Consider the following 16,093-nt stretch of genomic DNA (forward strand, 5'->3'; position numbering starts at 1 on the left):
ACATGATCCCGAGCAGGGTGCAGACATCACTGCACCAGGTAGTAAATGCCACTCTACTGCCTTCTCTCAGACCCCGTTTCAAATTAGGTTAGAACTGGCCTTTTGAGGACGGCAGCTGGAAGGCACAGAACAAGAGGGAATCTCTTGTAAGTATACCAGAAATGTTGCCAGAAAGCAGGAACACAAACTCTGTTTCTGCTCCCCAAACCTCGGCTCTGCTTCCTCCTCCCCTCACAGGCAGGGAGGGGAATTTGCTGTTTGGAATGCAGGAGCTTTCTCCCCTCCGAGGTGAGCCCATCCCGAGGCTGCCATGGGGATGCCCGTGCCCGTGCTTTTGACACTCTGTCCCTTTCCGTGAGCAGCGCTGCACGCCCGACCCCGCGCTCCGCACTGCGGGGCTCGCCCGGGGCCGGGGCTGCCGGCCGGGGGGCGGCGGGGTCTCCGTGGGTCGGGCCGGGCCGGCGGCGGCCGCGGGGCGCCCGTTCCGGGGGGTTCCTCCCGTGGGGTGCCCGTTCTGCCCGCGGGGCGCCCGTTCCGGGGGGTTCCTCCCGTGGGGTGCCCGTTCTGCCCGCGGGGCGCCCGTTCCTCCCGCGGGGTGCCCGTTCCTCCCGTGGGGTGCCCGTTCCTCCCGTGGGGTGCCCGTTCTGCCTGCGGGGTGCCCGTTCCTCCCGTGGGGTGCCCGTTCCGCCCGTGGGGTGCCCGTTCTGCCTGCGGGGTGCCCGTTCCGCCCGTGGGGTGCCCGTTCCGCCCGCGGGGTGCCCGTTCCTCCCGTGTGGTGCCCGTTCCGCCCGTGGGGTGCCCGTTCCTCCCGCGGGGTGCCCGTTCCGCCCGCGGGGCGCGGAGCAGCCGGGGCGGGGCTCGGGGCGCGCTACCTGCGCGGCCGCGGGGCCGGGCGGGGCGCGGCGGCGGCGGCGGCACCATGAGGGTTAACTTGGGCGCGCTCTCCCTCTTCGTGGCCCTGGTGGGACTTTCGAGCTTCATCTTCCTCGTGGTGGCCATCGCCACCGACTTCTGGTACATCATCGATGCCTCCAAGCTGGAGGCGTCCCAGAACGGCACGGACGCGCTCAGCTCGCACTCGGGGCTCTGGCGGACCTGCCGCGGTGAGTGCCCGGGGCAGCGCAGCGCTCCGCATGCGGGCTCGGCGTGCGGGGATGCGGGCTCTGTCCGGCTGTGGGGATGCGGGGTCCGGCTGGGGATCAGGCTGCGGGGAGGCAGCTGCAGGGGTCTTGGTTCGGGGTCCATCTACGGGGGTCCGGCTGTGGGGATGCGGGATGGGGATGCGGGATGGGGATGCGGGATGAGGATGCAGGATGGGGATGCGGGATGAGGATGCGGGGATGGGGATGCGGGGATGGGGATGCGGGATGGAGATGCGGGATGGGGATGCGGGGATGGGGATGCAGGAATGGGAGGCGGGATGAGGATGCAGGATACAGGATAGGGATGCGGTGTCCGGCCCGGGGGCAGTGCCCGCTGCCCGCGGAGCTCCGGCTCTCCCTGGTTCAAGGACGGGCGCTCCCCGGCCGTGCCCCGGAGCCGTGGGCAGTGCCTTGTCAGTACCGCCCGTGTCACTTGCCCAAGGAGACATGGGGAGAGCGAATTTTCTGCTACTGTAACCTGATTTTACATTAACTTTTAATTCAAGATAATCTAATAAACCTTAACCATTTAGAAGGAAGGAGATGTCTTTTCATTTGGCTCAGGAAATTAAGGGGCGAAAGTTCTGGGTTAAAGCCATTAAAATTATAAATAATAACATATCAAATAAAATATAAACACTATCTAGTTTATTTACATAAACAATACAATTAATTTAAATATAAGTATTATTATGTATCATTCTACAGAATTATTATAATCCTATAGATCAATATATAGGATTTTCCCCATGTCGGTAATTTATTTGCTAGGCATTTAACTTTTGGCTTTGATTGCACTCTAAAAAGCCAGGAGTAAGCAATGCTTGCCCTAGGCAAGAAAGGATGTTTCCAGAGGAGCAGGGAGAAGGAGCAGGTTGCAGGAATTCTCTCTTTGCTGTGCTCTGAGCCCCGCTGCAATGAGCAGATGTTTCCCTGTTGACTCCAGTGGTCAGGCCCCATGGGAGCAGCTGATGCTGCATGCTAAAAATCCTCTCATTTCTTTCCCTACCTAGGAATGGCTGGTTTAGAAGCAGTAGTATTATAATGATTATATGTACATTCAAAAGACCAAATGTATATATAGCAAACTGATATAAGAGTATAATTTCCCCTCTTTTTCTCCTAGTGAGGAGTGAATGTTACCCTTTGATAAACCCCTTCTGGCACGAGAATGCAAACATCACCGAGTCACACAGACAGCTTTTGTGTGAGTAGCTTTTATATTATTTTACATTTCCATCCATCCTTCCCTCCCTCCCTGGCCACTTACAAGGACTCATTTCTGATTCAGAGGGGGAATTCACTGAGAAAGTGTTTTGACTCTGCTTCTGTACAATATCTGTCACTGTCTGTGATCTTTAAGTGTGTTTACTGTTGAAATAACCATCCATTTGGTGACAAGTTCAGCTAATTTCTTCCATAGGAGCTAAAGCTCTGACTGGAATGGCACAGGAAGGTACACAATTGCTAAAGATAAAAGGCAAAAAGTGTTCACAATCACCTCAAGGGAGTCTGATCACTGAAAATGCTTAAGAACACATTTAAACTAATCTTTAACACAGCTACTTTTCTAGCATTTCAGTGGGATTTCTGGCATTGATAAAAGACTTAAGTATGGGATAATTTAAGAAAATAAATCAATGACCAAAAGCAGTGTTCAAAGTCTTTGAAGAACATCGTGTTCAAAAACATTAGGCTTCTAATATATTTTCCTCTTTTTCTGTAGATTCATTTGTCAATGCCAGAATGTTTTCAAAAAGTCCAAACTGAACATTTTCAAATGCTTACAGGCATCTCCTAGAAGATGATTGACCATCTTTGCATCATATATTTGGCACAATCTTCACACACCCTTGTGTATGGGCTTGCTATTTACAATTTTTTTATTTACTCTCTTCTTCTCCCTGACTCAAATACAAGCATTTGTCCTGTTTTCTAAAATGGAACTCTTGTCCTCAAAACCAGACATTCCATGGGCTCCAGAGGGGCTCCAAGGGTCTTTAGTTTCTTGGAGCAGCATCTGGTGGTGCTGGGGCTGTGTCACAGCTGTCCTGGGAAACTCCAGTAGGAGTCAGAGCCCAGTGAGCTCCTGAAGCAGCCACACAAACACAGCAGCAGGCTTAGGACTTACAGACCAGCATTTAAACACATCAGCAGGCTCAGGACTGACAGCCCAGCATTTAAACACATCAGCAGGCTCAGGACTGACAGCCCAGCATTTAAACACATCAGCAGGCTCAGGACTGACAGCCCAGCATGTCTCTCTGTGCTTTCAAATAGGAAGGGCCAATTTTCTAATCTTCCATGCTCAAAGCAGAGGGCTGTAGCTGCTCAACGATTCTGAAGTCAGTGGAGGTGATCACTTGAGCCTTTGAGGGGTCAGCATTAACTGAGCCTGCCTGATCATGTTTTATGTGTCAGCACCTCCACTGTTATGTTGGTCCAACATTTTGGGATGAAACCATTTGCTTTTCAAAAGCTGTGTGCACATTTGCAAAAGGTTATTTTTCTCAGGTGAGAGATTGCAGCTCTTCAGTTAAATAGCAAAACAAACCCAAAAAGCAGTGCTCTTTTGGTTATACAAATGATGTTGGCTTGGAAACAAAAGATGGCTCTTTGTGAGTCATGAAGTGTATGAAAATAGTGGATATGAATAAAAATTGTATTAATAATGATGTTTACAGACTCTTTGGGGCCTTGGAGAATTTTTTTCTCTAACTTTCACATCAATTACTATTTTTATGCTCCTGGAAAAACACTTCTGGACTGCAAAGACACTTGCATATTTTATTATAAACAGGCATAGTCTGCCTAAAAGTGTGAGAGAAGAAATCAAAGATACTTCAATTGAAAGAACCTGCTAGGTTTGATTGGAATGCCCTACTGAGATAACTTTTTGATTTTTTTTTTGCTCAACTTCAATGCAGTTTCAGTGTGGTGAGGCCACAGATCCTCAGCAGTAGCAGCTGAACATAGAAAGTACCATGTCAGTACTTCTTTCTCTTAGGAAATACAGATATTTCTAAGTGACATCTAGATTCATCAGGGCCTGAGATAGTACCTTCTACATCAGCATTACTCTTCTCTCTTAAATGTTTCTGACTGTAGCCACTGAATCATATTTAGGCAGATCATGGCAAACCATCTTCATCTACAACACATTTTGACAAGAATTTTGGAGGGAAATTCTGTGATCATGGATTGCATTGTAGTTACAGCAGTTTCTTCATCAGCTCTAATATGTGGCAAACAAGCTAATTGCACAGCTTTAACTGGTTCACAAAAAGGACATTTTTCTCTCTGTGTGCCTGTGAAGGTGTCTGTGAGGCACAGTCACATGGGATTAATCTCATTCCATCTAGCTGTACACTCATATTTCTCAGTGTTTGATTGGCACAGAATTTCATGTGCTCTGGCAGCATCAAACCTGTTTCTTTCTGATTATTCCTAAAAAGACTTTAAAGGACTGTCTCCTAAAGTAGGCACTCAAGTCACACATTGGTCACATCTCTCATTCTCCAGAGTCTGAATGCACTTCCTGGCATGAATGAACTAGACACAAGTGCAAAGAGGCTGGAGAAAGTCTGTGTGTGAGTGCAGAGAGCTGGGCCTAAGTGGAAACAGAAGTGCTGGCCACTGCCAGAAGACAAACCCTTCATTAGAGAATGAAAAGCCTCCGTGGACTCTTCCTCCACATTTCCAATATCTCTCCTATTCATCCCAGCAGATTCCTTTTAGCTTATTGTGTACTTCAAATTGAGCTCCTGGCAAATTAAAATAATTGGGTGCCCGAGTTAAAACCCTGTGCTAGCAGCAATATTTCCCAGGCAATCAACCTAGGGCTTGCTGGGCCTGGGACTGTGGTGTATTTTCACATCACAGGAGTGCTCTTGAGCTGCTCCTCTAAAGGATTGGGCACAAACACTCTCTCCTCTTCATTAGCCTTCCCTTTCTTCTCTTACCACTCCCCCCAGCTGAACTGCAGTGTATACCCTCCCTCCCCTCAAACCCACAATGGATAAATATTTCCCTATTACAGATTACACTATGACCTGGTTATTTGTTTAAAAAATCAGCCACTGTCTAAAGAAAAATACCACTCAGCTCCCTACCACTAACTTTTCTGAAAGTTCTGCATTAATAAAATTATTTTCACTGGAGATGTAAATTTTCCTCTGGCCCAAACAGGAATAAGATGAAACTATCATTTTTTGTAATTTAGACAGTTATCAGAGTGTCTTGATGACTACTAGGATTAAAGATAGCCCTCTGAAAATTCCCCTTAGAATTTAAATTTGTCAGCAAAGACACCTCTGTTATTTTGCCTTGCCATGTGTTCTCCTGTGCCAGCCATGGCAGACAAGCAGCAAGAGCAACATTTTTCATGGTGAGCTGAATCTATCTCTCTCTAAATGACAAAATAAGGATGCCACTGACTTCAAAGGCAGCTGCATCGAGCTCTGAGCAGCTTTGCCATTTTCCAGTAGCAGAAATGTAACATCCAAAATCAGATCTAGATATTGAGGATCACACAGAGAATAGAAGGAATGGCATTGCTTAATCAGCTGAAACCTTTTTCCCAAGAGTTTGAGCTTTCAAAAATAATTTCTTAAAAGAAAAGAAAAACCCAAGCAAGAAACCTCAAGTTGTTGCATTGGTGAAAAGTTGCTCTTAGACCTTTTTGTCATATAAATATTTTCCATTTACCAAAGCCTATGTTGTTAATAATAAATAAATGCCAGTACAGATTTAGCTGAAGGCAGCACCAGTGTAATTCTTGCAAAATGAAAAATATTGTAAATATTCCTATTCAAAACCAGACAATTTCTCTTGAATCTCAACTTTGCACTTGAGCTGCTGCAGGGTCCCACCAGCCCTGCAGAGCTGGGGCTGGAGTTATAAGAAATAATGTGAGAGGAACAGCTGTTCTTTCTTACTGTCTGTGTGACACACAAAACATCTCCATTAGGTACCTACAAGGTAAGATTAAGCCTCTGGCAATCCTGATTTTTTGTCAGAGATTTGAACAACATGGCCAGTGATTGATTTCCTTTTACAGGTCCATTTTTAGTGCTGTCCTCTATTCCTGACCCATCCAGAAATGAGTATTTAATGTATGTGGTTTCCACCCATATTGTTTTTCCTGTTTTAAAGCCAAGACAGGAGCGTGCAGCTGCCCATGCACAACTGCTTAAAGTATTTTCCCCAGAGAATTTTTATTTTTTCTGTTTGAGACACGAATGTAACTGGAACCATCAGGCTGCACTCAGGTTCGTGCTTCCTGCAGGGAAATGATCTTTGCAGCAGAGGCAGCTCTGATACCTCAGTTGTTTTAATGTAACAGCTGCCTTGGTTTCTTCCTCAACCAAATGGGTTTAATAGCAGAGATAAACTTGTCTGGATTTCCTCACAGCATGTGGACCCTGTAACAGTCATGCACCAGCTGCTTTCACACTTTACCCTGCTCCATATTTACTGAGTTGCAGTTTATAATGCTGGAAAGAATGCTCTTTGCTTTGGCCACTGTGACTTCTTTTCCTGAGGGATTTACAGTTCTTTGCAAATTTTCTTTTGGTTTTAAGCTACCAGAAGGAAACAGCTGGGGCTGGAGCAGGAGCCATTTCAGAGGCCAAGTGAAATGAGACCCAGATGATGCACACAGAAATTCTGGCTTTATTGGTCTGGTAGGTGTGTACCTGTTTCTGAGCAACAGTGCACTGTTCCTTCAGAGAGGGGCCAGAGGACATCTGCTTCAGTACTTACTGCAGATATCACAGTAAATATATACAGAAATCCGAGATAACTGCAGCTGAGGCCTAACCAGTGACAAATTCTGATGAATATTCTCATTTTCAGATTCACTGGTAGCCCAGCAGCAGGATGTGAGCCACGGTGCATTGCTCACATCCATCATTCTGCCCATTCCTGCTACTGCAGGTTTTGTCAGTGCCACCTGCTCCAGCTCTAGCAGCATTTTATTTCTGCTGCCTGCAATTGGTCTTCCTGTTCAGCTCAGAGATTTTTTGAGAAAAGCAAGAAGCCAAAACATGTAACACACAGATCAGAGCCTGGCTAATCCTGGAGACCCCTAGCTCTGTGAGCAATCCTCCTCCATCACCTTTTCTCTGTTGAACAGGAGGGAACCCAGCCTTCCTGCCCTGTGGCCCAAGCCAAGAAGACTCACATTTAGCCACAGACAAGCTCTTTCAGTTGTTCATTGGTTTCCTAAGTCGTTTCCTTGCTTTTTTCCTAGCAAGCAGGTCAGACTTTCTCTGTGCACTTTTTCTTCCTGGCTTTGCCAGGCCTTACTGGAGCAGCCCCGTTGTTTTTACAACTGCCATGAGTCTGTTTCAGCTGGAGGCTTTTGTCTTCCTAACTGGCTCTTTGGTTACTGCTGGGTAACACAAACAGGCCCTTAATTAAGCTCTTCTGAGCCACTGCCATTTGGAGTATTTCTGATGAGGTGATATTACAGATTTCTAGGCACTATTTGCTATTATAAGCTGTACAAACAAATCCAAAGTTAGTTTGAAGCAATTAAGCTGCAGGATGTTAACAGGAGATGATTAACAAAACTGCTGGGCTTGCACTTGGTTACTTCTGACCCTCAGTGTTTCTATTTCATTCCACAGATTTCTCTCACAAACAACTCCTCAACAACTGTGTTGGGTGGTAATTTAGAGATGCCTGCCAAATTCTCAGTTCTGGACTCACACTGCAGATGTCCTTCTTACACATATTTGGCCAGAGCTCTAGTAAAAGAGCCTTGGCTGGCTAATGTAAGACTTCAGTAACCATGATTAAGCAATTTGATTCTTTTTGCTTCAAAAAAAGAGAGTGTTTTTTAAAAGTTTATGAGTTTGTTTCAGTATTTCCAAGATTAAGCCATTGTATCTTTCATGTTGGCCTAACAGGGGGCTCAGGTGTTGAGAAATAGATGTGGGAAACTGAATTCTGTTTTACAGGAAAGAGCACATGCCTCTTCTTGTGCAAAATGCTTAGGATGGTTTTTTTTCCAATACTAGAGCAATTTCATCAATATGAAGACACTTATATGTTTAATACATAATGCATAAATGTGTATTTCAACAGAAACTGGAAAAGCACTAAAATGACTGCAAAATGAATGTTTTAACTTCTTTCACAGATGATTATTGAAGACAGAAACACAGTAAAGATATTTTAAGTCATTTTCTTCTATAAACTAATTCTGTTCCTCTAATCAAGGAATATAATGGCATAATATTATATGCCAGATGGCATGAATTCAGATTCCTGAGTGGTTTCCATGGCAGCATTTTAGAATAAGTTTCCAAGGCAGTTTCAGATTTCATAGTACAAATGAGTATTAGATATTGAACTAGAACACTGGAGATTATAAAAGTACTATTTAACCAAATAGAATTCACTAAATATTTGATTTCTAAAAAGCTGCCAGTGATTAATGAGGAGTGTGATTCCAGCTGTGGGTAGGAAAAGTAAGGCTCTGTCACAGTAGGTTTGTGGGTTTCAGCTGAGCTATCCCTAAACCCTATATTTTCACTGAAGAGGGCACAAAAATCAGAGTTATTCTGATATTGCAACTGTCCCAGATGATTAATGTAATCTAGGAAACTCCCAAGGATGCTCTGGTACAGTTTTCCTCTCCCTTTCCTTCACAAAGTTCCATTCAGAGTGTGTTTTCCTCACCCACGTGTCCTGGCTCAGCTTGCAGCAGCTGAAGCCACACCATGACAAGAGAAGTCAAAGAAATGGCAAATCAGTGCTGCTGTCCTGAGGTGGAGTTGGTTGGCAGGGACTTGGACTGCTGAGGAAATCACAGGGCAGAGAGCCAGCCATGAGCTTGGCTATGTTTGTTCTCTCTCAGCAAGGCCAGCTCTGAGGACAGGCTTGCACCATTCTTACATTCATACTTCCCAAATGCTAATTGCATCCTCCAAATGCTTTTTCTCCTTTTACTGCAAGACCAAAGCTACGATGACACATGGATGTCAGAATGGTGGGGAATAATCAAAAATGAGACCAAATAACGCTCAGCAAGCTCAGATGTGGCTGAAGAGCAGCCTCCTGTTGCTGCTGCCTCTCTGGAATAGGAGAACTGATTTGGGTGCCCAGTCTCTGCTCTGTCACACCGTGTCTCATCACATCCCCAACCATCTCTGACCACATGAAACTCCTGAGCTGAGTTCCATGGCTATTTCTCATCTTGGAGTCCAGCTAAGATTTGCAGGCAGTTTTGACATTCTGCTGAAGAGCTGAAGATTGATCTGGCTGTTAGCACTGAGAATTGTTTTAGATGTTTGTTGGCCAGGAACAGCAGCCATGGCTGGTTTTGCTGAAGGAAGGCCCAGGGAGTGTCCTCAGCTTTAGAATCAGAGGGAAAATGCTCTCTTCACTGCAGAATGTTGAATCCATGGTTTCTGAGCATCAGCTGGTCCTGACGTCAGCATATGGGGCACTGAATATGAAAATATAGTACCAGAAGCAGAAAAAAAAAAACAAAAAAAACCCCAAAAAAAAGTTACCTCCCAAAACTTTGTCATTTGCCATTTTTTTTGGTTTTTTGTTAGCATGTTCTGTGCTACACAAAACAATGTCTGGAAAGCACATGCTACTCAAGTACAAACATCAGCAGTGTCTGCCTTGATGCCATGCAGACCCTTCCTAACCTTCCAGGCTTCTGGAACTGAACAGAGACATGCACACAATTGTGTCTGATCTTTGTAATGCTGCTGCAGAGGATGAGCTGGATCCTTAGCCAGGGGCAGATGCAGCAGCTCCAATTCCATGGGCAGTCACAGTGACTTGAAAAAATTGATCATTTGATCACACACCAACTGTGAGCTCTTAGGTGATTCCTTTTCCTAAGCTAATGGTGTATTGTTCCCCTGTAAAATTAAATGAGACAATGAGGCCTAGACCTCATCAGAATATGGATTTTACATTTTCTTTTCTCAGATACTCTGCACTTTACTCTCAGATGCTCTGCACTTTACCAACAAATGATACTGGAATTACTTTTTTTTGGGTTATTATTCTAAAATAAGGTTGGGTTGAATGTTGTGGATAGATTACATCAGAGGGAACAACGACACAGTAATGGTTTATGATGGAAAAAACCAGGGTGATATGAAAAAATACATAGCAACCTTCTGTTTACACAGCTATTAAAATGTTATAGGGACCAAGAAAGACTAATGTAAAACATTTAGCATGGGAGGAAGCAAGCAGGATAGGTTAATGCACTTAGTGAAGCTGCTGTAGAAAACTGACAGACAGAATCAGAGCTGGATGGGAAAATTGGAAAATTTCCCTCTAGTTGATGGTCAGCTGCAACAAAGGAAAAGGTCAACAATTTGCTACATCAGTGCAGCAGAGGACACGTGACTTAAAGGAGAGAAACCTTTAATGAAAGCATGGCTGGATCTCACCTCCCACACAGAACAGTGTTTTTCACATAACAGGCCTGCTTTTCATTAGGGTTGCCAGAGCCAACCTGGGATGCATCACCTGCTTTCAGCTGGCTCAAGGGCTGGGGACAGTTTGATTGCTCCTATGTATCTGTGTAGACATATCCTCTGTAGCTGTGGTCTCTGCTTGAAGCACAGGCTGTGACCCTGGCAGGGTTTGTTCTGCCTGTCACCTTTTCCTCCATACCATATGTTTGTCCTGCTGATTTACACTGAAAACCCAAGGGCTTGTCCAATTTCTGGTTTGTGCAGCACAGAACGAGGCTTTGATCCTGATCAGGGGCTCTGCACTTAATAATTATTGGTACATGCACTGACACCATAATAAAATATTACAATATTAACATTCTTCATTTTTCTCCAGACATGCATGGAACATTTGTCATCCTGATGCCCCTCAGCCTGATACTGATGATTTTTGGAGGAATGACTGGATTCATCAGTATTCTTGCCAGGGCCTACCTGCTGCTCCTAATGACTGGAATCCTTTTCCTTTTTGGAGGTACTAAATCAAACTCCTGGCCTAACTCTTTAACAAGAGGGTTGTATCTGGGAAACATCACTTTGTATCCCAGGGAATGAAAGCAAGAATTTGCTTTCAGAATAATGCTGGTGTTCATTCCCCTGGTGTCTGCTGGGGTCCTGGCTCTGGAATGGAGCTACAGAGGAAAGGCAAATATCCCTCCTTGGGGAGTGAGTCACCCTTTGAGCAATCCATGTGTGCTGTGCCCATTAACACTAAAGAGTCAATAACTTCTCAGCATGGGGCACAAATCCTTTGCAGGCAGGCTAATGGGGTGATGGAAAAGAGACTGTGGAATTACTAAATCTTAGGGTTGCACAGATTTTGCAGCTGTTAAGAAAACTGATGTTTTTAAGAAGGCATTTGCATTGAATTCCTGAAAAGGCACTTTTTAGGCATTCCTGGCTTAGCCTCACTGCTAGTTTTGGTATAGACTGGTGTCCCCAAACTGTAGGTCACAAAAGGAAACCCCCAAAAGTTATTTTAGTTGGAGTGTAACATTTCCATTTGAAGCTTTTACACTTCTTTTTATTTTTTCTTTGCTGCTGTATCCAAACCCACTGTGTTTTAGAAAGTAATTTATGAATTAAAAACCCTAAAAATGTTCTGTCAAAGTAGGAAAACTGTGTTTAAATCTGCATCTTCTGTTCCAAACAGATTTTCAGTGCTGTCTCACAATGTAACTTAAACCAGAAATTTTTCCCAACAGAAAAGGGGATCCTCAGAATTGGCTCTCATCAACTGCTCATACAGTCCTATTTTTAAGAAGAAAATGCTAAGAGATTGCTGGAAGCAAATGCTGCTGTCTCAAAGCCTTGACTGAGCTTTTTAGTCTGAAATGCTCTAACACAGACCAACCCTGCCCCATTATGATTGTCTCCTAAAAAGAAGAGCAAGTTCTAATTTCAGAACAGCAGAAAGCTGTATTCACTGAAAAGGCTGGTAGAAAACTGCTCCAGATATTCAGGGAAAGATGAAAGGCTGTGAAGTGACAAGCATGATTATCCCACTGGGGAGTGGAGCAGGGGCCTTTCTGAGCTGTTTGGGGCTGCAAAGAGGGAAAGGAAACACAGAGGCAGTGCCAGGAGAGGGGTGCCTGAGGAGGAGAGTCTGGTGCAGTGCCCCAGGAGAACATGAACAGACTCTGGGTGGCCTTTGGCTGAGACCAGCCCCACATCCTGCTCTGGCTGGACACAAAATTCACCTTTTTGAATTTGAGTGTCCTACAGAACAGAACAGTTTTGTAGGACACTCAAATTCACAAAGTTAAGTATTAGTTAGGTAGTTCTGTTTTAGCATAAAGAGCTGTTTGGAGATGCCATTCCAAAAATGTGGGGTTTTTCAGACCCTCAGAACTGATATGTTCCACATGTCAGGACATCCTAGAGGTTTCCCTTTTTTTTTTTTTTTTCTTTTTTTTTCTCCAAGGGAATTTGCACAGAATTCAATGCACCTTGTTGAAAATCTCAACAAATCAGTCTTTTCCATTTCTGCTGACAAAAGGTATGAAGCAATTTCCTCCCCCCTCCTTGCAGAGGACTAGAATAAGGTACAGGTATGAGATGATGGTTAAAATCAGGAATATGAGTGTGAATTTGGACTGATGGATAACCCAACACTCTTCTGTCTTGGCTTGCCTCTAATCAAACATATATTTCTGGCAGAAAGGCAGCTCATCAGGACTTACTGTGATTTAACAGGAAGCTATACCAAAATTTTCTCTCTCAGAATCAAATCCACTATTTGTCCTGAAAGTGTTTCAGTATTTACTTTCCCTGGGCTGCAGTCCTTTTATCCAGGGCCTTTTTACTGCATCTTCTCTGCTGCTGACCCAGTAAAGGGTGATTTCCATCAGAACCTGTCCTTTGACTGACAGGAATGCCAGGCTCAGGATGCAGTTTGTACCTGTTCCAGATGTGCCATTCCCTACATTTGCCATCTTTTGAACAGTCTTTTCATTCTGAAAACACCTGGCTCCTTGTTTGAGTGCCCTTATTAATTCATTTTTGGTCTGTCCCAGAGATGTTTTTGACTCAGGTGTTTGGCAGTGATGGGAGTCATGGCAGCACAACACTTGGTGAGAGGTGATAGTGAAAACCAACAAATTTACATTAAACACTCAAAACTGACAATAGTCAGGGAACAGCCTCCATTCAGTGACCTGAAATGCAAGAATCTGGGTCTCTGTGGGCTTTCTTGCACACAGGGAGACAACTGTCCATGGTGCTCAGCAGTGAGGAATCAGGCCACATCACAATCCAGTTCTGAAAACAGAGCTGCACATGCATTAGATATCTATAAAACACATGTTTATTGAGGGAGGGCTGCTGCCAGATGTTGTGGTTCAATCTTTAACAGTGAGAACACATATTACTCAGTGGACACAGATAATCCTGCCTTTACTTCCCTTTCACCCTCATTGCCCAAGAAACCAACCTCAGCTAGATTTCAAAGATCATCTGTAAACCTGGCCTGGCTAGAATAGGAAGGAGTGGCAAAGAGGCCCTAGGACACATCCAAATGATTGTTTTCAATTTCTTCAGTGGCTGCTAAGTAGCTGAACATGTTTCTCTTTTCAGCTCTCGTTACCCTGACAGGGATCAGTGTCTATATTGCATATTCAGCTGCTGCCTTCCAAGAAGCTGTTTGCCTGCTGAGGAGCAAGGATCTCCTGGTGGAAATCGACATCAGGTTTGGCTGGTCCCTGGCACTGGTCTGGATCTCCTTTGTGGCAGAAGTGCTCACTGGGGCCGTGTTCCTGCTGGCAGCAAGAGTGGTGGGTCTGAAACGGCAGCGGGAGCAGGCTCTGTGAGCAACAGGTGCCTTTGCAGCCACTGAGCCCTGCAGAGCCTGATAACTCAGGTTACTTGGTCCAGCTGCTCACCAGGGGCAATAAGAGTGCAGGGCTGAGGGTCTTGTCAGCTGCTGTGAGCCTGCTTCCTCACGGGTGGCTGTAAAACACGAAGACTCTGGTAAATCAGTAGAACATTCCAGGTGTTGTCAATTAGGAAACTTGTGTCCTTAGAAGAGAGTGCATTGCAGTGTTTGTATTTCCAGAATAATTTCAGCTGGCAGCTCATCAGACATCTCCATTTGTTGCTTAGAACAAGGCAGATCTCTTGCTTGCTTTTCTCTTTTCTGTTGTCTCAGCAAAGTGACCTTGCAGGCCAGATTTTGCTTTCTCCTGAGAGCTCTTAGAAGGACGTGGACTTGTTGGAGTGAGTGCAGAGGAGGAGTCAGCCCTTCTGCTCTGGAGATCTCAGAGAGCTGGGGCTCTTCAGCCTGGAGAAGAAAAGGCTCTGGGGAGACCTTAAAGCCTCTCCCAACACCTAAAGGGGCTCCAGGAGAGCTGGGGAGGGAGTTTGGGCAAGGGCCTGGTGGTTGGAACTGATATTTCACCTCCTTCCCAGCCCAAACCATTCCAGGATCCTGCAATCCAGCAGATTGTGGTGGCTGTGATGCTGAAGTTCTCCAGGGCAGTGCAGTGGTGAGTGCACTGCAAGAGAAAGATCCAGCTGTTTTCCAGATGTTCTCACTAACTGCTGGGGACAGCCCCAGTCTCTCCATGCTCAGCCTACATACTTCTCTCCTTCAGCTTATTACTAGCTGCCTTTTCAGCTCTGCAGTGCAGGAGATGTATCTGATGTATTTTTCAGTTTTTACTTTGCAGTTTTGATGATGCTTCTTTTTCATGAAGCTTGTGCACGTGCTTTGTGCTAGAATGTTTATCTTGTGCTCAAACTGCTGAGTAAACTGAACATGCAGGACACATGAATTCCATTTTGGGTGCCAAGCAATCCAGTTTTTCCTCTTCAGTGCCCACTGAAGTTACTGAAGGAATTTCCCCCTGACTACCGTGCTGAATAGAGGCTTGAATGTGATAACAGCTGCACTACATTTCTGTTGGATCATGCATTTCTGGAGGCCCTCAGCACTCTGCAGCTCAGGACTGTGACTCAGGAGCTGTCAGGCACCCTCTGTCACTGGGCAAGTCCCTTGTACATTCTCCAGCAGCACAAAGGGCATCATTCACCTACCTCTGTTAAACACCAGAACAATTTTATCAGTGTGTCCTGTGTTAAAAGATTGCACATTCACTCTGACCAAGCTCAGCTCTAATCTTAGTCCCAAAGTACCAATTGTTTTATGAAAAAATAGTGGCAGGGAGCTCCTGAGAGCTGACAGACTTTGGAGATAGAAGGGAGCATTTTAATGCCATGTTGTGAATGGAGAAACTTGTCCAAGGTCACACAAAACCAGAGTTTCTGAATCCTGGGCTAAGACCTTACTTGTCAGCTCTTGCTTGTAATCAGAATTAAATAAGGCTCAAAATCCTCAATAGACTGAGCAGTAGAAGAAATTCTGTGACTAACTAGTACAATTTTGTAATTCTTAGCTGCTCCCACATTGGTTTCAGGTATTTTCCATGTTGCCTTATGTTGGGACCATGTAATTGAGTCATTTTACAAGTTAAAGCATACCAAATCAGCTCTATAAGAAGTGTAAGAAAAAAAAAATCCTTTGTAGTCAAAATTCCATGTGCTTCAGTGAATTATGTAAAATGTAATTCTCTGTTTTGGTGCTGGTGAAACTATTTATAATGCAATTTGTATGATGTTACTCAGACATTACTGCAAGCTGTAACAGTAAAATATCATCTGAGTTATTTTTTGAATATTATTACAGATGTTATTTTAAAGTGGTTTTGAGTGTTGTAAAATTAAATAAAATGACATTTCAGAGTGAGAATTATTTGCTGAGACATGAAAGAACTAAGATATTTATTTTTCTTTACCCTTTTTTGCAGATTTATTCTACTGTTTTTCTAATGCTTTTGAAGTTCCTGTGTCAGATGTGGTAGGTATTTAAAAGACATTTACACAGCTACAATATAAAATACTCAAGTGATCAAATCTAATTAGCAAGCCAATGAATCTCTTATTCAATTAGAGCAATTC

The 16,093-nt window shown here is 44.5% G+C and overlaps 1 protein-coding gene across 2 annotated transcripts; it reads left to right on the forward strand.

The window, feature by feature from the left end:
- The first annotated feature begins 827 nt into the window (after positions 1 to 827).
- TMEM114 (transmembrane protein 114) lies at positions 828 to 15,884 on the forward strand. 2 transcript variants are annotated; one of them, XM_071444276.1, is made up of 4 exons: positions 833 to 1,103; positions 2,269 to 2,349; positions 10,977 to 11,114; positions 13,715 to 15,884. In XM_071444276.1, the coding sequence occupies exons 1-4, from the start codon at positions 920 to 922 to the stop codon at positions 13,945 to 13,947; spliced, it is 636 nt and encodes a 211-aa protein (XP_071300377.1). In that variant the 5' UTR covers positions 833 to 919; the 3' UTR covers positions 13,948 to 15,884. The 2 variants fall into 2 exon arrangements, with proteins under 2 accessions (XP_071300379.1, XP_071300377.1); XM_071444278.1 differs by lacking the exons at positions 10,977 to 11,114; positions 13,715 to 15,884 and adding an exon at positions 6,725 to 6,826 and having other exon boundaries at positions 828 to 1,103.
- The last annotated feature ends 209 nt before the right edge of the window (positions 15,885 to 16,093 follow it).

This window comes from Agelaius tricolor, unplaced genomic scaffold (genome assembly GCF_023055355.1).
Source record: "Agelaius tricolor isolate 1412-34295 unplaced genomic scaffold, bAgeTri1.0.p SCAF_19, whole genome shotgun sequence".
NCBI classification, from domain to species: domain Eukaryota; kingdom Metazoa; phylum Chordata; class Aves; order Passeriformes; family Icteridae; genus Agelaius; species Agelaius tricolor.

What these genes read in the sequence shown, in the direction of transcription:
- TMEM114 (XM_071444276.1), top strand. Translation starts at nt 920, where the DNA reads ATGAGGGTTAACTTGGGCGCGCTCTCCCTCTTCGTGGCCCTGGTGGGA. An exon ending in GCTCTGGCGGACCTGCCGCG is followed by an intron (nt 1,104 to 2,268) that starts GTGAGTGCCCGG and finishes TTTTTCTCCTAG; the next exon opens with TGAGGAGTGAATGTTACCCT. An exon ending in AATCCTTTTCCTTTTTGGAG is followed by an intron (nt 11,115 to 13,714) that starts GTACTAAATCAA and finishes TTCTCTTTTCAG; the next exon opens with CTCTCGTTACCCTGACAGGG.